Raw genomic sequence first — 27387 nt, 5'->3', positions numbered from 1 at the left:
GAACATAATGACAAATCTTGTTAAGGGTCACAAACCTTTGAAGCATGTAGAATTCTATTGCGACACACTCCTTACACATAATGCTAATATTGGTGAATAGAAATATGAAAGAGAGTAAACAAAATAACAGTGGAACATCTTTAGGATGATACCAAGTAAAAAGCATAATACTGTTGAACATGAAAACAAAGTAGATTAAAAAACTTATTACATTGTTTTCATCATTCTATCAGAGTTTTTCCAAAATTTGACTATTGTTGTAATAATGGATAAAACATGTTTAAAATACAGGAAATACACAAAGACGGATAAAATTTATTGTTGTAATTATTATATTGGTTTTGGTTGTGTGGAGGTTTGTCTGTATTTGTATCAAAATGCAGCAGTTAATTAAATAACTGTATTGCAACAGATTCAGCAAATAAATTTCCATTGGAGATAATATATCAGAAGTAGTCAAGTTTGATGTAGAAAATTGCATTTTGTTTTATGTATTAATATAATTTTCATAGGATTAAAAATACAGAAATCAAGTAAAATTACAGGAAATGTAACAATTAGAATAATTAATTTATTAACTCAGAAATACAGAATATTGGTGAAACAGTATTTTACTCTTTTAACCATCTAATTAAGACTTAATACAGTATTGCTTTGTAGCTTCCAAAGTAATGGAAGGAAATAAGATAATTAAATTTTTTAAATGTCGAATTGAAATATTTAAAAAGATAATTACTTACTTATGGCTATTAAGGAACCCGGAGGTTCATTGCCTTCCTCACATAAGCCCGTCATTGGTCCCTATCCTGTGCAAGATTAATCCAGTCTCTATCGCCATATCCCACCTCCTTCAAATCCATTTTAATATTATCCTCCCATCTACGTCTCGGCCTCCCCAAAGGTCTTTTTCCCTCTGGCCTCCCAACTAACACACTATGTCCATTTCTGGATTATCCCATATGTGCTATTTGCCCTACCCATCTCAAATGTCTGGATTTAATGTTCCTAATTATGTCAGGTGAAGAATACAATGAATGCAGTTCTGTGTTGTGTAACTTTCTTCATTCTCCTGTAACTTCATCCCTCTTAGTCCCAAATATTTTCCTAAGAAACTTATTCTCAAACACTCTTAATCTCTGTTCCTCTATCAAAGTGAGAGTCCAAGTTTCACAACCATACAGAACAATCAGCAATATAACTGTTTTATAAATTCTAACATTCAGATTTTTTGATAGCTTCTCAAGTGAATAATAACAGGCATTTTTCATATTTATTCTGTGTTTAATTTCCTCTCGAGTGTCATTTATATTTGTTACTGTTGCTCCAAGATATTTGAATTTTTCCATCTCTTCGAAGGATAAATTTGCAATTTCTATATTTCCATTTTGTACAACATTCTGGTCACGAGACATAATAATATACTTCATTTTTTCGGTATTTACTTCCAAACGTATCACTTTACTTGCTTCAAGTAAAATTTCTGTGTTTTCTCTAATCATTTGTGGATTTTCTCCTAACATATTCACGTCATCCACATAGGCAAGAAGCCGATGTGAAGACGAGTTATTTTCTTTGTTTATATTTTATCTCAGCCATTCTGCTAACTCTGCAACAGTGAATATTTTCAGCTAATCATAAAGATATTTGAACTTCATTTTTGGAACTTGGTCAATCTGGTTTAAGCCAGAAATTAAAAAAAAATGAGATTTTGGTGTCAACTGCTGACAAATAGTTGCAACTATCTTTAAAAAAAATACCTGAGACATGGTCCCTTAATTTCTACTCTCAATATTGAGTTTTAGTTCTTGCTTAGTTGCTTTTCCTCTATTTTGTATTCTGCAACAACAGATCAACACACAGTTTGCTGTTGCAAAATTTACATCATACTTATTACAATGGTAACAAATTTTCTGTTTGATACTGAAATTATTTTCTTCCATACTCAAGAGTCAGTTGGATTTGAACAAAATTGATACTATGGATTTATATTTAAATTCAACAAAATATCTCAGTATCTCTAAAAAGTGATTTTTCTAGATGGTCTGTATGAAATTAAACGCAGAATAAATTTAATATGGGAAATGCCTATTATTATTCAGCTGAGAAGCTTTTGTCATCTAGTCTGCTGTCAAAAAGTCTGAAAGTTAGAATTTATAAAACAGTTATATTACCAGTTGTCCTTTATGGTTGTGAAACTTGGACTCTCACTTTGAGAGAGGAACAGAGATTAAGGGTGTTTGAGAATAAGGTTCTTAGGAAAATATTTGGGGCTATGAGGGATGAAGTTACAGGAGAATGGAGAAAGTTACACAATGCAGAATTGCACGCATTGTATTCTTCACCTGACATAATTAGGAACATTAAATCCAGACTTTTGAGATGAGCAGGGCATGTAGCACGTAAGGGGCGAATCCAGAAATGCATATATAGAGTTAGTTGGGAGCCCGGAGGGAAAAAGACCTTTAGGGAGGCCGGTAGGATAATATTAAAATGGATTTGAGGGAGATAGATATGATGATAGAGACTGGATTAATCTTGCACAGGATAGGGACCGATGGCGGACTTATGTGAGGGCGGCATTGAATCTCCAGGTTTCTTAAAAGCCGTAAGTAAGTAAGTAAATCGATCAAGTTAATGCAAACAGTTTTTGTCAAATAAGTTTTTTGATATGTCCAATAGTTTTGAGAATACGAAATACACACATTAAAAAAAGTTTTGCATCACCTGTCAACAGGCCTTCAATAAAAGACAAGACCAAAGAAAGGTAAGGAATGAAAATGTATTTATTTTTAACAGTTCTTGACAAAATTATAACAATGGTGTGGATGGCCAAATGAAAATTGAGTATTGGCTGGAGTACCAAATCTCTATCCTAGCAACTGCAATAGAGTGTATCCTAGCAACTGCAATAGAGTGCAGAGCTTCCTCCTGCATTGATTAATGCTTGAACTCTTTGTGGCATACTACCAGGACATTTATCAACTGTTGATCCATTCTGTCCCATTCTTCAACAGCAACTCTGCATAGGTCTTCGAAATTGCATGGGGGGTCAGGGTGTGCAAGAATGGCTCTCTTTAGTTGATCTCAGACATGCTCAATTGGATTCGTGTCTGGAGAACATGCGGGCCATTCAAGCCTGACAGTTCTTTCACGATTATGGAAGTAATTGATGGCAGCCGCATGATGTACTCTAGAGTTATCGTCCATCAACATGAATCCTTCTCTGAAGTACTGATTAAACAGTGCTACTATGTCCCTATACTGTGGAGCCCTTGGCATTCCTTGAATCAACACCAATTGTGTCCGGCGACTCCACATAATGCCACCCCAAAACATCACTGACCTGCCGCATTTGATTGTAGGGGTGTCTGAATCGTACAGCATTATCTGATTCGCTCGACACATGTTTTCGATGATTATCTGGCACGTGGCATATTCGGCATTCGTCTGTGAATAGAACTTCTTGCCAATTTTGTACAGTCCATTGGTGATGATTTCTTGCCCAGGTGTAACATTGTCCATGGTGCCTAGGTGTAAGAATTGGGCCTCACCATGTCTGGAGTGCAGTCTGCTACCATGTAATCGGTTTCGTACAGTCTGATTGGATACACATCTCCCTGTCGCAGTTTGAAAGTCATTGTTAATCATGCCAGCAGTATTCTCAGCATTTCTCATGGCAATAATTCACAGATATCGATCATCACATTCTGTTGGCTGTGGACGACCACTATGAGGCATGTCGTCGACATTACCTGTGTTTCGAAAGCAATTCCAGATTCGTATCACATCACTCTGCTTCAATCCTAAGCGTCACTCTGCTTCAATGCTAAGTGTCTCTCTACTTGCCTTGAAGACAGTCTTTCCTGACATAGAGAAACAGTCCTCACAAGGTTGAAGTTCGTAATTGACCGGCTTACCATTGTTCAACCTCCTTAGAATGAAATAAAACTGTTTTACCCTGAGCTATTCGCTGAGAGATGAGATTTCTTGCACGTCTGTTTACAGCTGTTTCTTTTTTCAAATGTTTTTTTGGACATTGCTTAAAGTGGAGCATAAATATCACTTCTACAGGTGATGTAAAACTTTTTTTGATATGTGTATAATGTGTTGCAATGCTGCAAACAATAGCAATGCTCCTGGAGGTCATTACTCCGCAGTGGAGATGAGCGGAACTCCACTCTGCAAGACTTGTGAGAGGAGAATGTAAACAAAATCATTTCATCAGATACATTTCGATCAAATTATTGTAGATGAAAATGTAAAGTATTCAATGAATTAATTACACAAATTGTTTGGTTTTTAATATCCTTTATTATGCTATAGCCTCTTTAATTCTAAATTTAATACCATGAAACTTATTTAACATTCACAGTATCTGTTGATTTCTTTACTTCTTATGTAATTACAAAATAGTAACGAATTTACGTTCTTATAAAAGAACATTATCTGTATTAAAGATTCCTTTACATTTTATGTAAACTCAAAATAACATTCTTACGAATACACATTCTAACTCAGTCTCAGTCTCCATTTCAGTTACTATCTTTGAAGGAATTAAAAATTAATTTGGAAAAGAAATTAAGTTTACAATAATGTTCAGTTATGTGTTAAGTGTTACATATGTACAGTATGTACAGTAGGTCGAAAGGTACGGAATCTGATCAGACTTCTTGTTTACATTTTCCTCTCACAAATCTTGCAGAGTGGAATTCCACTCACCTCCATCACGGAGCAATGACATCAAGGAGCACTGCTACTGTTTGCAGCATTGCAACATATTGCAGTTTGTATTCTCAAAACTATTGGCCATATCATAAAACTTACTTGACTTGATCTATTACCTCTGTGAATTAACAGGATGGAAGTGAAATAGCTTTGCAGATTTCCAGAGTGAATAGCTCATGTTGTATGTAACAAAAAACTATAATATCATATTGGTGGAAAGTTCATAGTTTTTTCAGAAAAAATGTTTTTTCCCAAATGTTTAACAATCTCTTATTTGGTAACTATTGCGAGTAGGATCGTGATTTTTGTCGATATCAATAGAAAATCTAATAAGGAATAATTTAGCCTTCTGGTGTATTTCAATAGTGTGCACGGTTTTCGTGTAAATTTAATTTTAAAAACTCCTAAATTCAAACCATTACACGAAGTGAGTATGTGGCAACAGCTTGGCAGCTTATGTATGGAGACTCACCAAGTTTGTTGACCTCTTACATCTGTTTCATGAGTAGAGACATATCGACGATGTTGCCAGACTGCTGAAACTTCAAACTTAATTTTCAGTTTAACCATGCATTTAATCACATAATGTAATATAGGTTTTATATTCATTTATGTGTACCTTATTGTCTCTTTCAATCTGTAAGGTTATTTATCTTCCACTCTGTGTGTGTGTGTGTGTGTGTGCGTGCGTGCGTGCGTGCGTGCGTGCGCGCGCGCGTGAGGACATTGTTACATTCACAGTCAGCATCACAAATATAATAATAGGTGTAACAAAAACAAGATATCTTATGTCATATTTTACTACCTATTGTAATTGAATAGTGTGATCCCAAAACTCACTCAGTCCATTTGGCCATTTTTGTGATTTATACATATACACGTTGTTTCAAAAATACGGGGCATAATTTCAGGTATGTATTTCCCACATGTAGACAATCAAAATAGTTCATTACAACATGTGTCTGGAAATGCTTCATTTCCGAGTTATGGCCTTCACAACATTGAAATTCACCGGAACATTTTTCTTTCCGCAGGTCGTTGTCATTACAGAAGATGTTCAAAATGTCCACCTCCTGCTTGAATACAGACCTCACATCGATGTCTCATTGACCTGCGAACACGATCCCAAACTCCAGGAGTATTGCGTATGTCCTCAGAACATGCCACAATTCGATTCCGAAGGGATTCCAAATCAGGCACCGGAGACGAATAAACCAATGATTTTAAATGGCCCCACAAGTAGAAATCGAGAGGGTTCAGATCAGGTGAGCATGGAGGCCAAGCAATTGGGCCACCTCTACCTATCCATCGATCAGGAAACCTTCGATCCAAGTACCGGCGAGCCGTACGACTGAAGTGTGCAGGAGCGCCATCATGCAAGAAGTGAATGTGTTGACAATTGATCAGTGGAGTGTCTTCTAAAATATGAGGTATGGTGTTTTCTAGGAAGTTTGTGTACGCCTGCCCCGTAAGTCTGTTTACAAGTACATGGGGTCCAACTAATCGATCACCAGTGATACCGGCCCACATGTTGAGGGAGAACCGCACCTGGTGATGAGATGGAACAGTTGCATGTGGGTTTTCATACACCTATACATGCTGACTGTGGAAATTTGTTATGCCATCTCGTGTGAACTGTGCTTCATCTGTAAATAATACTAAGGCAGGAAAGTTCGGATTTACACCACACTGCTGCAAGAACCACTGACAGAACCTAACTCTGCTGGTGACGGGGCCTGTACACGTTGCAAATGATAAGGATACAATTGATACTCTTTGAACAGTCTCCAGACAGTCGTATGAGGAACATTGACTTGCAACGCTACCCTTCGTGTGCTGATAGAAGGAGTCATGTTCACAGCCTCCAGAATCTCCTTCTGTACTTCTGGAGTTGTAGATCTTGGTCATCCCCTTCCCAAACCAGGAGAGTTAAATTTTCCATACTCGCACAGACTGTAATGGAGACGTACAAATGTCTTCCGATCTGGACATTGTCGCTGTGGGTACCTCTCCTGGTACAAACGACGAGCCAGCGCAGCATTGCCGTCCGCCTTACCGTACATGAAGTGTATCTCTGCCAGCTCTTTATTTGAATACATGTCACACAGTCTATTTGAATACATGTCACACAGTCTAACGCCTACACAACACTGAATGTAACCTTCACCTCGGAATGAACTGTCAGAGTGCCCTCTTAATGTCTCCTTTGACGGCAACGACCTGCGGAAAAAAAAATGTTCCGGTGAATTTCAATGTTGTGAAGGCCATAACTCGGAAATAAAGCATTTCCGGACACATGTTGTAATGAACTATTTTGATTGTCTACATGTGAGAAATACATACCTGAAATTATGCCCCGTATTTTTTAAACACCCTGTATACAGTATGATTATGTTTGAGATCTCTATCATATTTTAAGCTTGTTTTCTTCCAAAACAACGCCAATCCTTGTCTAAAAGTTTGTGGTATTGTGCATATCACTTGAAAACTCGCTCAGTCTATAGACCAATGGATATATGGACTTAACCCTCTGATGCATGACTGTTTTTCCCCCTTTTAATGCATGACATGGACCTAGGAGGCCTGCACTTACTTGCAATGTGAAATACGGTGTTAATTTGAATTGTAATGTAAAATACCGTGTTAATTTGAATTAATATGTTTATTTGTATTTAAATTATACAAAATGGTAACTAACATTGCATATAAATGTTAAATTTTATTCTTTTAATTATAAATATAAACTAGTCAATTTTCAATTTGTAGCCGTGGAGAATTAAATATAAACATTCACATGTTAGATTCTCTTTTCATTTTACTTCTAACCTGTTGTCAAGATTTTAACTGTTTACATTCACAGCATACTACGACGTGCATCCAGGAAGTAAGTTCCAATGGCCGGTAAAGGATAAAAGCATCAATAAGTAAGAAATATTTATTGCACTATTTACAGATTCACTGGCTACTTCTCAACATAGTCACCACAGTCATTGAGGCATTTATCATAACGGTGCACCATCGTTTGTATGCCCTTGTCATAGGTGTCTGCCGCTAACCTCTAGAGCCATGAAGCGACTGCAATCAGTACCTGAACATCGTTTTGGAAACGTTTTCCAGCCAGAATGCGCTTCATAAGTCGGAAGTGATAAAAGTCACTTGGCGCGATGTCGGGGTGGATAGTCGAAGATCTCTCATCCAAACTGAAGCAACAGATTCCGTGTGGCATTGACTGTATGTGGTCGTGTGTTGTCGTGCAAAATCGTAATGACTCTTTGTTCCAGGTCTCTTGTTCTGGATTGTCCTCCTCAGATTTGCAATGTCTGACAATACCGCTCAGCATTAACTGTCTCCCCTCGCGGTAAAAACTTGCACGTCACGTCACCACATCGATCCCAGAAGGCAGTGCACATGATTTTTTGACAGAGATTGTCTACTTTAATTTGGTCCTCACAGATGAACCACTATGCTGCCAATGCAAGGATTGTTGTTTTGTTTCTGCTGTGGCACGCAACACCCAAGTTTCATTCCCAGTGACAACATTGTCGAGAAACTCATCACCTTTCTCTGCATTCCGCTGGAGGAATGTCAATGCTGCAGCCAGACTTTACGTTTTGTGTTCATCTGTCAGCTGTTTTGGCAACCATCTTGCACACACTTTCCGAAACCAAGCCACTGGGAGACGATTTCGTGCAGCAGTGAGCAAGACTTCTGGGGGAATTGACCAGAGAGTTCCGAAATTGTGAAGTGCCAATTCTGCAAAACTGCTTGCCACACACTTTCCATCAGTTTTGGCGTCACCAGGGATGGTCGGCCACTACAGTCTTCGTCATGTACATTGGGTCAGCCTTCATTGAATTGTCTGCACCATCGTCTGACCATACTCTCGCTCATAATGTCGGGTCCATACATGTTGCACAATTGGCGTTGGATTTCTGCTGGAGATTGCTTTTGAGCGTGCAGAAATCGGATAACTGTACAAATCTCGAAGTTGGCGGGAGACAATATCAGTGCAGCCATTTTCTCCTAGCATTGTGCAATAACTACTACCATCATAATACTGGAAGTGCACTGAATTATTCCCACATATCCTATCTCTACTGCTACGCATGCACATTCTCATCCAACTAGCCATGCCATCTCTGTACGCGATTGGAACTTACTTCCTGGATGAACCTCGTACCATACTATGCTCACTACGCACATTTATTTGGCATGCCTATCTTCCTCCCAGTATACAGTAGAACCTCTATTATCCGTGGTAATGAAGGGGACGGACTGAACGATTAATCGAAAAAATTGGATAATCCGTACCGTAAAATATTTTCGTAAATGAAGTGAATAATGCTTGAAGTTTCGTAATTTCCTCCGTGGTCTTGTGTTTAACACGCTAGGTAGTGGATCAGAAGTTCACTAATTTAAGTTCGGTTTTGTCAAGGACGTGTTTTTAAGGGGCAAAGAAATTCCTTGTAATGGCTGTAAGCGAAAAGATAGGAATAGTAGAGGTCTCATGTTATAGATTTACATACTCTATACACTTTATCCTTAATTTTTATTAAATCGCGCACAGTTGTAACATCAATCTCGTATTCTGATGCGAGATGAGCCACAGTTTCTTTTTTCCCAAATCACTCAATGATATGCATTTTTCGATACTTATCAGAAAAGTTTTCTTTTGACACTCATGCAATATATTTTATATAGAAATTGTACAGTTTGGCGATACGAACAGTAGACCAAACTGGAAGTGTAAAGGCTTGTAGGCTAATAACACTCTCTAGAAAAAAAAAAAAAAACGTACTAATATAACGTACAGTAGTACTCCATATGTTTCTGTAGCAAATAAAAAAAAAAGCGCGCGAAAGACAGTTGGATAATCCGTTAATCGGTTAATAGGGTGTCGGATAATCGAGGTTCTACTGTATATATTATTGCATCGAAAGCGTAGGCATTTTTCGCATCACAGATCCAGAAAATTTTTGTTCCATATTTTTCGAGCTTGTTTGGCATGTACTGTAAAAATGGGTAGCGCCCTCTGACAGGAACTAGCTGTTTTATCTACAGTCGTGCACTCACTGGGCACATACTTCTTGCAATTCTCGATGAAAATGCTTCATACATAACGAAAGACATCCAAACTCTCTGCTTGAAGTCTTTTATCCCAAGTCCTCTTGTTATCAAAACACAATGCTTTACGAATTGTCTCAAAAGATTTACTGGTATGCATGCTCTGTAGTGGGGATTGCTATTAGAAGAGGAAAATAATTCTCGCATTGCTTCATTAGAATTATTCACTACACCAGCTAACACAAATATTCCAATGAATGCCTCCAACTCTTGTTGAGATAATATTTACGTTTGGTAGGTTTTCCACTCACTTCACAATGTTATTTACTTCACTTCCGAGGACACCAGGATGATCAAAACAATGTCAGATGAAGTTTCTGCAGAAATATTATATAAATGTATTTAAATAATCTTTTACGGGAGCTTAGAAGTTTCTCAGAAGTTAATAATTAGTACGGGCTTCAGAGACCCATGCAATGTAACAACAGGGTACTAGTAAAAAACTAACAATATACAGACAACCTTGAGCCTGAAAAAAATGTCATTTTAGCTATTAAATCTTAATTATATTTGTCGACTTGTCACAAGGAGGCAGCTGTTTAGCGTGCAGAGTTGCAAAGCTATAGCCGTTTGATTTCATGACTGAGCCTTTCAGACCCATGTTATGCATTAGAGGGGGTTCGAGTTTTGGGATCACACTCTTCAATTGTTTATTAAGGACAGCCAACTTTCGACCCTTATATTATATTACAAGTGTGAAATGCCCCTTAATTTTCTAAATTACATATTTGGGGGAAGGGAATATCTGTGTTTGAATAGACAGTAATATTCTTTTGGAATAATTCTTATGTTGATATGATGTTTGGCTTTCGTAACTCTTAGTTAAATTTGTGATGAATAATATATGTGGTAAAATGTTGCAGGATGACATATCAAAGGCTATTAAAAGGAAAAGAAAATTACTTCAAGATAGTGAAAATTTATCTCCTATATCAGATGCTGTAGAAGAAAATTTAAAAGGAAACAAAGCAGAAGTTCATTTAAATATTGGAAGAATTCTGTCAAAAGATAATGAAAATAACTCCTTTACTTCAGAATTTAATGTAAATCACTTACAGGAAAGTACTGAAATCATTTATGTCGCCTCAGAAATACAAACCCATACTGAAAATGTGATTCTGTCACATATTGCAACCCAGGACCATGTAGATGGCAATGAACTGTTGATGGAAGTTGAAAAAATACCATTGTCACTAGATTTTGAAAAAATATCCATAGAGGACAACAAATTGAAGACGAAAGAAAAAATAGATTTACAAAATGCTGATGTTCCTGTATTTTTTGTTATACCTAGTAAACATGAAACAAAGAGAAAGAAATATCTAGTAGATATCAAAGGAAATAAATTTCAACAAAATGTTGAACATAAATCTGCCTTGGAAGATGTTTCATCTCCTTGTGTAAATAGAGAATTGCAAAAGACTGTTAAGATTGTTTCTGTAACAAATTCTACATTACAATCGTGTAAAGAGCAAAAGTGTGAGAATTTTGGTAGTATGACCGAAAAATGTGGAAAAGAAAGAGGTCTGAAGGAAAGTGACGAAAGTACAGCCTCAGCAGATATTGGATTACAACATTTTGAAGAGGAAAGTGTTGAAATATCAACCAGTAATACATTAAGAAGTTGTGAAAGGAATGGAAATGTAGGACAGAGTGATAATATAGTTAATTTGTTACGAGACTCTAAGGAAAATAAATGTTTAAAAAATGAGATTTCTTGCGAATTATTACAGACAGTTGGGAAAACCAAGTCTTCATCTGAATCACAAGGATCTGTAAATGGAGAGAAATCTTTTTTGAAATGTATGCAGACTGTGTCTGTATTACCTGAAATTACGTCAAATAATTCTGAAGAAAATGGTAAGACTGTTACTGAAAGTCATGGATCTCAAACTACTCTATTTGGAAATAGTCCATACGAATGTCAAAGGAAAGAAATTTCAGCAATATTACAAAAAATATCACATGGAAGTGAAAAGAAGACACATTTGCAGCATTGTAGTAGTGTTCATTTTGCTCTAATGAATGTAAGACTTCTAAGGTTGGCTATAGGAAACAGTTTAAGAACAGAATCCAAATCTGACCAAGGTGATGAAATTGAGAATGAAAGTGGCAGTAACAGTTTCATTAGTATACTGTCTACTCTGAAAGAGGGTGAAAAATCTTCTGAAGATAGATGCGTTGCTAATGAACAAGATAAGCAGCAACAGGTAAGAATTTCTATCTGATTGAAAATTCTGCTCTAACATACTGTTAGCCAAACATTTTGAGCTTTCTATACCAAAGACTCGAATTTACAATTACAAGAACTATTTGAGAACAGGTTTTCTCCAGATACACTTCCTTATAATTTATTTTCAGTATTTAACCAATCAACAAGTACTCGTATAATAAATTTATCATTAGATTGAATCAATGCTCTCATTTCACATAGTAGCAGTATCTCATTGTCATCAACACCATAGTCATCTTTACTACAACCAGTTAACATTACTGCTAATCTCCTCCTCTTCATTATCATCATCATAATCATCATCATCATATATGCACAGCATTAGAAACGAAATAAATAGGGTGAATACATAAATGAGTGAAGGAATAAGTAAATGAATGAATGAATAAATAAATAAATAAATAAACAAATTAGGAATTACGGAAATAAACAAATTAGGAATTAAGGAAATACGAGGCGCATCCAGAAAGTAAGTTTCCCTATTTAAAAAAAAAAAAGAACACACTTTCAGGAAAACATTTATTGGCAACAGGTACAGCAATGTTTCAGCTATTTTTCAACATAGCCACCATCAGAATTGAGACACTTGTCATATCGTGGGATCAACTTTCGTATCCCTTTGTCGTACAACTCTGCCGCCTGTGAATGGAACCAGCGTGTAACAGACGTCTTCAGCTCTTCATCATTGCCAAAACGCTCACTGGAGGACAGGAATTTCTTGAGGTGCAAGAAAACGTGAAAATCACTGGGAGCAAGATCAGGACTGTAGGGTGGATGATCAAACAACTCCCAGCCAAATTCCGTCAAAACAGCTGCTGTGCGCCGAGCCGTATGTGGACGAGCATTGTCATGGAGGAGCACAACACCTGCAGTAAGCATTCCACGCCTCTTGTTTTGAATGGCACGTCGCAATTTTCGCAGCGTTTCACAGTAACAGTCAGCGTTCACTGTTTCACCTCTTGGAAGGAAGTCAATGAGCAGAATGCCCTTCCTGTCCCAGAACACCGTGCACATCACTTTCTGTACCGACAGCGTCTGTTTGAATTTCGTCCTGACCGGAGATCCACTATGCCGCCAATGCATTGACTGCTGCTTGGTTTCCGGAGTGAAGTGCGAAACCCAAGTCTCATCGCCTGTGACGATCCTGCCGAGGAACTCGTCGCCGTCATCGTGATACCGTTGCAGAAATGTCAGTGCTGCTCCTAAACGATGCATTTTGTGTTTGGGTGTCAGGTTTTTTGGCACCCACCTGGCACACACTTTTTTGAACAGCAGGTGCTTAGTGACAATCTCATGCAACAAGGATCGCGATATCTGCGGAAAATGGCTGCTCAGCTCCGTAATCGTGAAGCGACGCGACGGTTCTCCATGATGCACTGCCACACCAGCTCAACACGATCATCATTGATGAGGGACGGTCGCCCACTGCGCTCTTCATCATGGACACTTTGACGACCTTCGGAAAACTGCCTACACCAGCGACGCACCATCTGCTTACTCATGATGTTTGGCCCATAGACCTGACAGAGCTGCCGATGAATTTCAATTGGCGCAATGCTTTGTGCATTAAAGAACTTTATCACCGACCGAACCTCGCAGGTGGCGGGAGAAGGAATAAGAGCTTCCATTTCGGACCACTGCTGCCATGCTACTGGCACCAGGCGGGACCTGTCCAGCTGGCATATGATTGATACGTCATAGATCTGTTATGCATGCGGAACTGACACGGCTAATTACGTTTATTTTCAAGGGCGAAAAAATCGGGAAATTTACTTTCTGTATGCGCCTCGTAAATAAACAATTAAATGCCTCTCCAAAATATATCACCACTTCAGTACACTTTGGGACATTCACACGTAAAAGCCCGATTCAGCATAGTAAGATGTTTTTAAGTACTTTGTCAAACAAGAAGTTCATAGGGAAATAAAACCAGCTCATTCTTTGTAGTAACATTTAATTATAAAAATAACGTGTAAAATGGCCCTCATTACACAGGTTGCTGTGGGTGTGTGTGGATTTCGTAGCTGTGAAATGAGAACCTAAGAATTGACTAATTTCATGTTGTTACGAGTATATTTTTGAGTTACGCAATTTGATGAACCATAGTATTTATATATATATATATATATATTACTGTAAATCTACGAAGACCTTTAAATCTTAGAATCTACCGGTATAACCTAACATTTACCGTTATAGTGCGGTAAAACCCCGAAATATCTTATTAGATGTATACATTTTGAACTTTTACCAAGAGATGTTGGTAAATCTGAGGATTTACCGATCAGCTGTGGTAAAATCGTATTAATTTATAAAAATATCTTTACTAAGATTTGCCGATCTTCGCACTTCATATCTATTTACAATTCATCTTTTTATTGTTTCAGGATCTATTTAAAAAAAACATAAATAAAAATCACCTCAGAATGACTGAAATAATTTATATTTATTTTAAACTGAAGTAATTTAAATATTCTTAGATTCCAATGTGATAATAACGAACAATATTCTATATTAAAAATATTGAAAAATATTATAATATTAACCACCGTCTTCTATAGTATTCTATACAAAAATTAACAAAGCCTTTACATGCTCTCAAACAGTCTAGGTCCACAAATAAAGTAAAACAAACATTATGAATATTAATTCTTGTTACAAGGTTGTCTATTAAGACATTTAGAATTACACAACATGGAAGATGATTTGCACAAACATTTTTTTGTTGAACACTTTTTTAAACAATTACACTTTTTGAACCCTCGTCCTCCAGCGAATGATAGTTTGCTAACCACTTTCCGTACACCAATTTCGTCTTTCCCTACTTCTTTGATGCTGATAAAATTTTCGTTGCACAATGCAAATTGGTTCCTAGTGTACAATGACTTCAGTTTGCCAGCTTTGGTACCAAGTTGATAAAACTCGTCATCTTGAATATTTATGACCACTGCTATTATTGATTTTCCATCAATTTTTGCCCGATCTACATCCGGTACTTTGATTCTCATATTCTGTCCAACTGAAAGTTTTGGAATTTTGTTACAAATGGCTGTTTTCATTTTCTTCGCTTGCATTTCAAGACCTTCTTTGGCAGCCTCTCGGAACCGCTTCACTTTATCGACCCTGTAGGAAGTTCTCAGCGTCTCGTCACAGCCATCAGGAGGTACCGGTGGGTCCGCTGTCTCAGTTTCAAGTAATGTCAAATGCTGTGACCCTGCTGCTTCTTCACCTGCTCTAACTGCATTTTCTTGCTGACTACCTGCAGCTTTGTTTCCTGCTCCAACTATACTTTCTAGCTGCGTTCCTTCTGTCCCATCATCAATTCCTTGACCGTTATCTTCCCTTTCTTCTGAGTCAGTCATTCCTGTGTTTTAACATTTTTTCCAAATCTTCTTCAGTGTTTACACTGTTTACTAAATCACGTGGAACAACTGAGCTGGCAATTCCCATTTTCATTGGAACACCAAACAGCTTCATATGGTGAACATCTGATACCTTCATGATAAGTCCTATTCTTCATTGCTTGCACGAACCTCAAGCCTTCAGACCATTTTGAATTTTAATTTGTTTCCATCCAAGTTGATAACATATTTTCGATGTCTTGGTTTGCACGTTCGACTGATCCCTGAGACTGATTGTGCCTCGGTTTTCCATGAACTACCTTTATATCATTCTACATGCCACATAAACTATGGATGACTTGGTTACACAACTCTCTACCATTATCAGAATGGAGGATATTAGGTGCGCCAATAGTGATGAAAATATCCAAAAGATGAAATGCAACTGCATCAGCCCTTTTCGAACATAGTGCTCGGAGAAGAACAAATTTTGTCAAATGTTCCTGGTATACCAATATGAACTTCGACTTATTGTTTGGGTTGCCCTGCATGTCGATTAAATCAATTGGCATCGTGAATTCATTTCATTGTGTAGAATGGGTTTCACTACAACACCACTTTTCAGTGTTTTTTTGTTTCTTCTGACATGGTTCACATAACCTCAAATAAGTAATGATTGATTCAACAGCCACATTCCAGTATTTGCGATTCAGTTCCATAATCATCCGAGTTCGTCCGCCATGACGTATAGCAATGTGGGTCTCCTGTATTACGTTAAACAGTTCATCAAAACAAATGTAAGAGAGAATTTCTTCTTTTCCAACAGATACTGGTGCTATGACTTTCTCTTCACCTCCGATGTTGAGAACATCATATCGCTTCAAGCATCTGTAATAGGCAGATTTTTTATTGGCAACAGTTTTTGCATCTTTCACTTCACTTAACAGAGTATTATATTGTTCATTGGTTAAGTAAAAATTGTTGTCCTCCTTCTTATTCACTGATTCACTTAAAAGTTCATAAAATCTGTTACGCATGACACCACTCATTCTGATGCCCTAAAAAGAGAAGAGAAAACTAACACGAACTACAATGATTCGCAAAGATTAACGTATGTACGCGCACGATACTGGACACAAACTGAACCTATGCTGCATTGAGCAGAGTGCGAACAAAATAGTGAGGCTTGCAAATTTGTCTGAACCTGCACAACGTAGGTGGGATTCTTCGTTCTGGATTCTTAGATCTAGCTTTTACCAGCTCGCATCGGTAAATCCTGAGATTTACCAACATCTCTTGGTAAAAGTTCAAAATGTACATATCTAATAAGATATTTCGGGGTTTTACCACACTATAAGGTAAATGTTGGGTTTTACCAGTAAATACTAAGATTTACCGATCTTCGTACATTTACAGTAACATATATATATATATATATATATATATATGTGGATGGGCATTATTTTATTCACGTAATTTACTTCTTATGCATTACTATGGCTCTATAGAAACACTTCAAAAACCATCCATACCCAATGGCCAAGTATGTATTATAAATTATACACAGAGGTGGCAACTATTACAGATTTTCCATAATTATTATAGATTCTTCCCACTGTTTTTTGTAACGTTATTTAATGATGCTATATCAAGTACTGGGTTAATTTTTATATGATGCTTTTCCAGTTCACTGCAGGCTAAAGCAAGGAGATGCACTATCACCTTTACTTTTTAACTTTGCTCTAAAATATGCCATTGACCACACATGTGGAGTAATGGTCAGCGCGACTGGCAGTGAAACCAGGTGGCCCGGGTTCGAATCTCGGTCAGGGCAAGTTACCTGGTTGAGGTTTTTTCCGGGGTTTTCCCTCAACCCAATACAAGCAAATGCTGGATAACTTTCGGTGCTGGACCCCGGACTCATTTCACCGGCATTATCACCTTCATATCATTCAGACACTAAATAACCTAGATGTTGATACAGCGTCGTAAAATAACCCAATAAAAATATATATATATATATATATATATATATATATATATATATGCTATTAGGAAAGTCCAGGATAACAGACAGGATTTGGAATTGAACAGCTGCTTGTCTATGTGAATGACTTGAATATGTTAGGTGAAAATCTGCAAACTATTAGGGAAAACACTGGAATTTTACTTGAAGCAAGTAAAGCGATAGGTTTGGAAGTAAAATAAAGGAATATATAACAAACCTAAGAAATTATAAATATAAAATATACCAACCAATAAAGGTAGAGATGCTAATAAGGTATAAAACAACAAATAGATGCCAGCTACTTTCAATTACGATTGGTATAAACCTGTGGTTTGCTCCACAGATTTCACCCGAAAAGACAAAGTATATGATTGTGTCTCGTGACCAGAACATAGTACAAAATGGAAATATAAAAATTGGAAATTTATCCTTTGAAAAGGTGGAAACATTCAAATATCTTGGAGCAACAGTAACAAATATAAATGACACTCGGGAGGAAATTAAATGCAGAATAAATATGGGAAATGCCTAATATTATTCGGTTGAGGAGCTTTTGTCATCCAATCTGGTCTCAAAAAAGCTGAAAGTTAGAATTTATAAAACAGTTATATTACCGGTTATTCTGTATGTTTGTGGAACTTGGACTCTCACTTTGAGAGAGGAACAGAGGTTAAGAGTTTTTGAGAATAAGGTGCTTAGGAAAATAGTTTGGGCTATAAGAGGGATGAAGTTACAGGACAGTGGAGAAAGTTACACAATGTAGGTAGAACTGCATGCATATTATTCTTCGCCTGACATAATTAGAAAATTAAATCCGGACATATGAGATGGGCAGAGCATGTAGCATGTATGGGGTAATCCAGAAATGCATATAGAGTGTTAGTTGGGAGGCCAAGAAGTAGATGGGAGGATAATATTAAAATGGATTTGAGGGAGGTAGGTTATGATTGTAGAGACTGGATTAATCTTGCTCAGGATAGGAACCAATGGCGGGCTTATGTGAGGATAGCAATGAACCTCAGAGTTCAGTAAATCCATTTGTAAGTAAGTAAGTATCAACTACTGAGTTATTTAGAGTCAATGGAATTGGTGAAAGTGAGATGGCATTTGACGAGATGAGGCCGAGGATTCGCCACAGATTATCTGACATTCATATTATGGTTGGAGAAAACCTCAGAAAAACCCAATCAGCCTAACTAGAAATCAAACCCAAACCCGAGCATAACTGCTGTCAGCAGGCAAACGCACTACCGTCTGAACTATGCCAGTGGGCTCCCACTGTTACGACATTACGGCCAAAAGACAACTTATTGCGTAAAAGCAAAATTATCGTATTTCTTCTGAAAAGAGAAGAAAACTGTGTAAAGAATTAATGTCAAATTGAGATTGAATTTCTTAAGCATGCAGTTCAAAGAATCCCAGATTTATTTATTAATGAAGTTGAACATGATAGAATTAAGAGGAATTGCAGTTTACAAATGCGAAACTTTTCCTGAACACATTATAAATGGATCTAGAATATATGCAATTAGGGTCAAAATAGCGGATTTCAAAATGAAAGTGAGTGTAAAACATTAAGTAAAGTTATACAAATCTGGCTTTCAGGTATAGCTCCCTGTAAAGCAGACTAGAATAATTTCAAGGAAGAAACTGTTTCAGGGCCAGGTAGCTCAATTGGTAGAGCGTTGGCGTGCTCAGGCAAAGGTCCCGGGTTCGATACCCGGCCCTGGAACAATTTTTTTCTTGAAATTATTCATTAAGTAAAGTTATTTTTTCAGTATATTAATAGAATTGTGACTCTCTTAAGGAAAGAGTCTTCAGTGTTGTGAGAATTCAACATCCAAAAGATCAAGTTGACAGATATCACAAGAAATATGTCTTAAGAAGAAATTTGCGGAAAAGCAGCTGCTAGATGCAAAACATTCTGCAAAGTATTTTTTTTTTCATGTAAGAAGTGATAGGTAACGTGTTAATTATCTGACTTTACTAGAAGAGGGAGTGTTGCACACGCACACTATGGGATGACTGATAACACTGCTTGAAAAATTGGCACCTCTATATACATGCAGCTTATTAATGACAATAAAATAAATATAAATATTAATCTTATACCAAGCTATCTACTGTATACAGGGTGAACCATAAGTAATATCATTAATTTTAAGGGGTTATTCTTTGAGATTTTTCAAACAAAGAGGTTTAATAAAATTTTGCTCGTTTTTGTCTCATTTTCGAGATAAAAATTATTTTATATAAAACATTTCATGACGTGTTTTGAGAAAGCCATTGATTTTTTTCCCAACATGCTCAGTCAATTTAAAAGAGCAGTATATTATGATAATAAATTATTGAAAGAATTTTAGGAACAAATAGAGAATTCAGACAGTACAGCAGACTGGAGCCATGTAAACAAAAGAGAATCGAAATGTTGCTAGTAAAATGCATGGATATATTCCCTAAGAATTCACTGCACTAGTCAAGTGCAAGATTTATGGAGTATAACGGGAAATTTGTAATGCACAAAAAAAGCAAATACATGTTTTCGAAGATATAACATGTTATCACAGCAAAATGAAGGAGAAATATTATGTGGTCCAGAGAATATCATTGAAATCCACTAATTTGAGGAATGAAAATATTGATAATTTGCTAGGAGACGTCGTTACATGATTAAATGAGGTATCACCATACAACATAAGGAGAAAAAAACATACTTAAGTGATTGAAACCTTTTCCTCGGCCTGACGTCACTTAAATATCTCCGCAACTAACCCACTAACCTTGTCACATACTTCGGTGTCATACACTTTGCTATCCCCACATTTATATTATGTCAGTCATATCAAAGGGATTATGGACGTGACATTCACTTGTGTCATTTTTTATCTAAGCATGTCACTAATATATCCCCTCACCAAATCCTATCTAACCTTGTCACTGACAGTGGGTCTACTTATGACTAATGTATTCCCTCATCAAACTCTACCTAACCTTGTAACAAACAATGGCGCAGTCTTTCGGTAATATTAAGAACGATAGAAAGAGAGAGAGAGGGAGGGAGGGAGAGAGAAAGGGATTATGGACGTGACATTCACTTGTGTCATTTTTGCGCTAAGCACATCACTAATATATCCCCTCACCAAATCCTATCTAACCTTGTCACTGACAGTGGGTGGTCTACTTGTGACTAATGTATTCCCTCATCAAACTCTACCTAACCTTGTAACAAACAATGGCGCAGTCTTTCGGTAATATTAAGAACGATAGAAAGAGAGAGAGAGGGAGGGAGGGAGAGAGAAAGGGATTATGGACGTGACATTCACTTGTGTCATTTTTGCGCTAAGCACATCACTAATATATCCCCTCACCAAATCCTATCTAACCTTGTCACTGACAGTGGGTGGTCTACTTGTGACTAATGTATTCCCTCATCAAACTCTACCTAACCTTGTAACAAACAATGGCGCAGTCTTTCGGTAATATTAAGAACGATAGAAAGAGAGAGAGAGGGAGGGAGGGAGAGAGAAAGGGATTATGGACGTGACATTCACTTGTGTCATTTTTGCGCTAAGCACGTCACTAATATATCCCCTCACCAAATCCTATCTAACCTTGTCACTGACAGTGGGTGGTCTACTTGTGACTAATGTATTCCCTCATCAAACCCTACCTAACCTTGTAACAAACATTGGCGCAATCTTTCAGTAATATTAAGAACGACAGAAAGAGAGAGGGAGGGACAGGGAGAGAGATAGACTCTCTCTCTAATAACCAGTCCGACTCATCAATGCACTGTATTTGTAAATTAGTTTGTTTTCATAAAATATTTATAACATTAAATGCAGAGAGGGGCACAGTTCTATTGCAGATGGACAATTCTTTGATAAAATTATATTAACGAAATAATTTTATAATTCGTCTACATAACTACATACAATACAGTTCAAGAAATAATTTTTAAAAAGTATTGGGATATGGCTTTATGACACTTGGTTCAAGTGAGAAAAACATACCCATAGAAATTATGAAGGAAAATAATTTAAATAAATAAATAGAAGAGCTAAACAAGTATATGTTACATACTATAGAATAATATGTATGTTGTATGTTTTATCAGCAGTCCAAAGACTGGTTGGAACTTCATAAGTAAGGCATCACTCATGAGGCAACTAAGCTGGGGGATAATAGGGTAGTGTGGCCAGTTCCTTTCCTTCTAGAAGAAGAATATAACGAAAATAAAAATAATACCCCACAATTGATAATCAAGTGAATGGTGACACCATAATCAGTCCCCCCACAAAGATACCATGCAGTGTAGGATCTTTTGAAAGTAATTATTGTTGTGTTTTACAATTACAAAGGCATACTGTACCTCCTCGTATAGAGTAACTTCTCTAATTGGAATATCATTTGCACCTAGCATTGCATTGTTAACGGTGACAGTCCATTGAGAAGAGGCCTTTTGTGTTACATGGTAATGCCCGCTCTCATGTAGCTACCACAGTGACCAATCTGTTAAAAAGGTGGAATTGGAAAGTACTTGAATACCCAGCAAATTGACCAGATATGAGTCCTTGTGATCATGACTTAATCTCGAAAATCAAAGAATCCCTGCGAGACATTTGGTTTCAAGCAAGAGTTGAGTTGACTTTTAAGGGCTTTAGAGCAATCATGAAAGAGGTGTACAAAAGAGAAGGGACAATTGAAATGCACCATCTTTCAAGGATTTGGTAACATGTTTACATGGCAGAAGACTATCTTTGAAATATATGACGTTAAAAGTTTCTTAAATGAGTTTAGTTTGTAACAATAATAGTGTTGCCATTACTGTTCAAATAAGAAATCTGACATACCATATGAAATAAGAACATTAGCTTTAGCAACCATAAATGAAAGGTATCCAGAAAACGAAGGGTTAAAAATATGTACAGATGGCTTGCTTATGAACAATAAAAATGATGCAGAGTCATACATATGTTGTGCAGAGTTTGCACAATATCCACCATTAGACGAAAACTCAAATAATTTTGATGGAGAACTAATAGCAATCAAGCCAGCATTGGAAAACTTTTATGGGAACCATAAATACAACAGAAAATTCGGATTCCATATCTGCAATAGTATGTAAACCTCAATAACACGACAATAAATAGTATCAAAGAAATAAGAAGTCTGATCAAAATAGTAAGGGCAGGAAGTAAGCAAGTTATATTGCATTGGATACCTGCCTATGTAGGAATCATGGGAAATTAATATGTAGATAAAGTAGCAAAAAAGAGATGTCACAGTGAGGAAGAAACCACCAGTCAATAAAATAGAACTATCAAAACGAATCTTCACCATAAAACAACACTTCATAAAAAACACTTTGTTGAAACTCAATTAAAAGACAAAAACTACTAGACACAGAAAGGACAACTGATATATTCAAGATGCCAAGGAAAACAACAGTAACCAATTTCAGAATGGAAACAGGGCATGATTGTCCAGCTGATCACCTGTTTCAGATTCATTGCCTTCCAACATTATTGTTACATAATATGCAAAGAAGTTGGAGTGGTTCTAATAAAAATCACCTAGAAAAGTGCAAAGGACTCAGCAGCAAGAGGCTGACGGTCTTATATTGGGAAGCCAAAGGTAAAATGATGTCTATCAACTAGTCCTCAGTGTCATTGGTCTATAAAAACGACTTTTTGAATGCTCTAGTATTTACTTCAGTATTGTTTCTAAATTAAATTGAGAATAGTGGCACACTCAGTACCAAAGCAAGTTATCTAAAGAATAAAAATTACTGTAATATGTAATACTGTTTAGCATAGTAGTAGCAGTGGCAGTGGCAGCAATAATAATAATAATAATAATAATAATAATAATAATAATAAAAGACAGTGTGGGTTGACTTGGGTTACACATATCATAGTTTCACATGTTTTCTCATAGTCTGCAGTGTATGTTTAATGAGCAGTCTGAAAACTGATTGGAACCTCATAAATGACACCATAAAGCATCACACATGAGGCATTATTCTTTTTCATATTATATCATAAGGGATTTTACTTCGTAAGTTGAAGTCTATATATTATTTAGGATCTGTATTTCAAAACTTATAACTGTAAAAATTATTCATATTGTCTTGAAATAGAAAACTGACTGAATTTTTCAATATTACAGGACTGTATATGTGACATGAAACTAGTTGGTGAAATAAGTAGTAGAAAGTGGATTCATACTATGAAGACAATAATGGAAGAGTTATATCCTTCTCTGAAGAATTCTAATTCTGAAATATAACTGTAAAATATTGATATTTATATTATTTGCATTTTGTAAGTACTTCATGAAGTGTTGTAATTAGTGCAATGATTTTTCACATATATATTTTTTTATAACTTTTTCAGCTCTTTGACAGAGTAAATTTACGCCTTCCATAATTTTAAGGAAGTATGTTTATAAAACAAATATTAATACAGATTAATCAGGAAATGTTTTCATTTACATTCTAGACAATGTTTGTAGATAGTGAAGTTTTAAGTCTATTAATATGTAACTTAGATGATTTTTATCTGTTTTTGGAAAATAAAAGTTTATGTAATATAGATTCTAAAGCATTCGTTTTTCTAATGTCATATTAATCAAGGCCTATATACACGAAGTTAAGAAATCAATACTTGTGATACATAACCATCATTTTGAAACTATACCTCCTGTAAACAAAGAAGTGACTTCTGAAAGCTCTCTCTGTAATATCTATTTTTGAACTTCCTTCCACCCACTTCCCGGATCCTTCAGTCATTGTATACTGGATACATTACTCATTTTTCTGACACCACGAGAAGTGAAGATGGTGTTGCTACATAAATCCTTTGCTTAGTTTTCATAGTATTGATGGAATGTCAAGTTTATAATTTGTGTTAGTTTTGTATAGTTTCAGTTTAGTTGTAGTTTGATTTCAATAAATCAGTATAGTTTTATTCTGATTAGTTTTAATTTGTAGGGCTATATACATAGCTTATTGTCACCGTCACAATGTTGCAGTTTGGACAAAATCGTAAGAGGATTAAAGTGAATACCAAAGAAAGGCAAACAAAAGTATAAAAAATTGGAACAGGCACTCCAATTCACAGATAACCACGTGAAGTGGTGTTCTCAGTATGAGAATATATTGAGCGTTTAAGATAAAATGAAGATACTCTTGAAGATGTAAACAAGTTCAAGAGATAGAACAGTAGTGGCCTTAAAAATGAATTGGTCCACTTTGAACAAAATTGGAAAAGATCTGAGGAAGAAGGAAGAGGAACATGAATATGAGCCTGAGATGTTACAATCGATACCTCTTCCACAAATTCCAGGAAATCACTTCATGAGAGGACAGTCACGGATCTGACAGCTTCCAGAAAGACGCAGTCTATCGACACATATATGATTATTACTATCCAACTCTAAAAATCTTCTTAGCACTCTTAAACAAGCAAGTCTATTCAAGGGTAGTGACACCTCCTTTCACACAGTTCTCCTGGACTTTGGGTATGAATTTACAAAATATTCTTCTCGAACTATTCTGCAGACATAGCGTGGAGATGCAAATATTTGCAGGAAGTGTCTAGGCTGAACTATGAGTTCATTACGCATGACTGGACATCAGGTCATGGATCAATGATGTGCACACACTGCCCAAAGGATGGACATCATAGTCCGCTTTACCTCGAAAGCAAAGGAGAAAGAATTATAATGGCTTTGTTCCTTAATGCTTATTGATATTCAAATTCTTCAAAAGAAAAAAACGGGACTGTTATGAAGAGAGAAATTCTTCAACATTCATGGAATGGTTTCCGAAGTAATTTTTAAAAAACATTGCCCCTAGCTCCAACATATTAATGGACAGTGTTTCTTAACATTCTGTGGTGTTGGTTAAATCACCAATGACAGCATCAATGAAGGGTGACATAGTGAAGTAGTTAAAATATAATGTGATAACAGCACAATGTAACATTAACTTCTAGTCTGAGAAAAGCAAAGATACATGCAGTTGCTTAAACAATACAAACTGAGCACACCAAGATATACCATAGAGGAGATACGAAGGTAATGCAGGAAGTAACAACCATTTGGCTTTAATAAATTAAAAAAAATATATATATATATATATATATATATATATTTTATTAACCAAAAACATGTCACAAATTTGAAGCTTACTTTATATCTCCATTGTTTAAGCATTTGTCATATTTGTCCACGAGCTGTAGAATTCCTGTGTTGTAGTCATCTGCCGCCAGTCCTTTAAGCCAGTTGTTCACTGCATTCTTTAACTCATCATACCCAAAACGTTTGTTGCCCAGGAACTCTTTGAGCTTCGTGAAAAGGTTAGGAGCAAGGTCTGTACTATAGAGTGGGTGCTCAAAAAGTTCCCATCGAAATTGTTCCAGCAAACCTCTAGTTGTAGCAGCAGTGTGGGGGCAGGTATTGTCGTGAAGAAGCACAATACCATGGGAAAGCATTCCATGTCTACGATTTTGGATTGCTCGCTGTAGTATTTTTAGGGTGTCACAATAATCTGCATTAATCATATTATTGTGATGTACCAAGGTACATATGATATTTCCGTGCAGGAATTCTGCATTGTCATATGATCAAGAATGGGTGGAGCGGAGAAAAATTTTCTCTGGCACCGGGGCTCGAACCTGGGTTTTCAGCTCTGCTTGCTGACGCTTTATCCACTATGCCACACCGGATTCCAGCTCCGATGCCAGATTGAATCCTCTCAGTTTCTCTTTAGTAGCCAACCCTCACGCACTGTGTCACAGATGTGTGACAGTGGCACAATGTCGAACACACTTTGTGCAGAGGTGCACTCATTACGAGTGACTAAGTGGCTGGGATCCAGCATAACAGTTCAAAACTCGTATATGGTGCAAGTTCATAGTTGAATCTTCTTCTCTGCAGAAAACACATTTATGATGATGTATGAATTGCAATTCTGAAGAGAATGGTTTTTTCGTGATTATTTTGTATTGCGCAGAATGAACTTACAAATGACATTGATTGTTTAGTATCTTCTGGAAGAATTTGACTGAGAGATTAATTATTTACAGAATTCACATTTTTTTAACATTCATATCAATTTTCATAAATAAGAGGATGTAAGAAATGATTCAGTAATTTCTTTATGTAAATTCATGAAAATTTAATTACATAAATCAACTTAGCACATAAATATCAATGAAGTAACGACTTTTTAAGTTCATATTTATAGAAAGTGCCTTTTGTGTATAACCCAGAAAACGAAAATTCATCTTATTTCTGTGCATATTAAACGATTTCATTTATGTATGTCTATTGTATAAAAGTTCAAGGAAATAAACTATAAGCAGTAATACAGAGTATTTATAAGAATTTAATTCAATATTCTAGAAAATTTGAAAGGAGCTGGAATGAAATGTAAACATATTTTGTAGGTAATATGTTCAAGTTTACATACATTCCATTTTACAAATGTTCTATCTGTATTTCAGTTCAGTCCAAACATTGTCGAACATAGCTCATGTAACTGCAGCTGTAGCCTTTTAGTGAGTTCCAGTAAAGTAGTATGGTGGGGCATAACATCTGCAGTTTCATTTCAGGGGCATGAGGTGGCCAGGCCGTAGGGTCTGATCTGCCAGTCCATTTACATGGGAAATACTGATCTGTTAGTTCACAACTTCATGATGAAAGTGTGGAGACACTCTGTCTTGATTAAACATAATACCTTCGAAACCTCCTTCATTCGGAATCAGCAGGAGGAATTTACTCTAGCATGTGTGAGGCACTCCAAACTAGTCACAATTTGTTTGGCAAAAAATAAATGCCTGTGGTCCATGGTAAAATACTAATTTTTACTCCATTTTTATTGTATTTTTTGTGAAGGAAAAATACTTGCCTTTTACGGAAACTTACTTACTTACTGGGTTTTAAGGAAC

The 27387-nt window shown here is 36.4% G+C and overlaps 1 protein-coding gene across 9 annotated transcripts in view; it reads left to right on the top strand.

The window, feature by feature from the left end:
* The window catches only part of LOC138715397 (P43 5S RNA-binding protein-like), a 150751-nt gene that overhangs the window by 91327 nt on the left and 32037 nt on the right, over window positions 1-27387 (top strand). For 7 of the 9 annotated variants that reach the window (XR_011336284.1, XR_011336288.1, XR_011336286.1 and 4 more), the window contains one exon: window positions 10713-12059. Coding sequence is in view for 3 of the 9 variants with exons in the window: in XM_069848255.1 (XP_069704356.1) it covers window positions 10713-12059 (1347 nt within the window). In the remaining 6 variants the exon portion in view is untranslated. The other 2 variants (XM_069848256.1, XM_069848257.1) reach the window with 2 other exon arrangements.

The sequence above is a fragment of the Periplaneta americana genome, chromosome 15 (genome assembly GCF_040183065.1).
Source record: "Periplaneta americana isolate PAMFEO1 chromosome 15, P.americana_PAMFEO1_priV1, whole genome shotgun sequence".
NCBI lineage: Eukaryota > Metazoa > Arthropoda > Insecta > Blattodea > Blattidae > Periplaneta > Periplaneta americana.
Note: the sequence above shows the minus strand (reverse complement) of the source record. Positions and strands in the feature narration are given on the sequence as shown.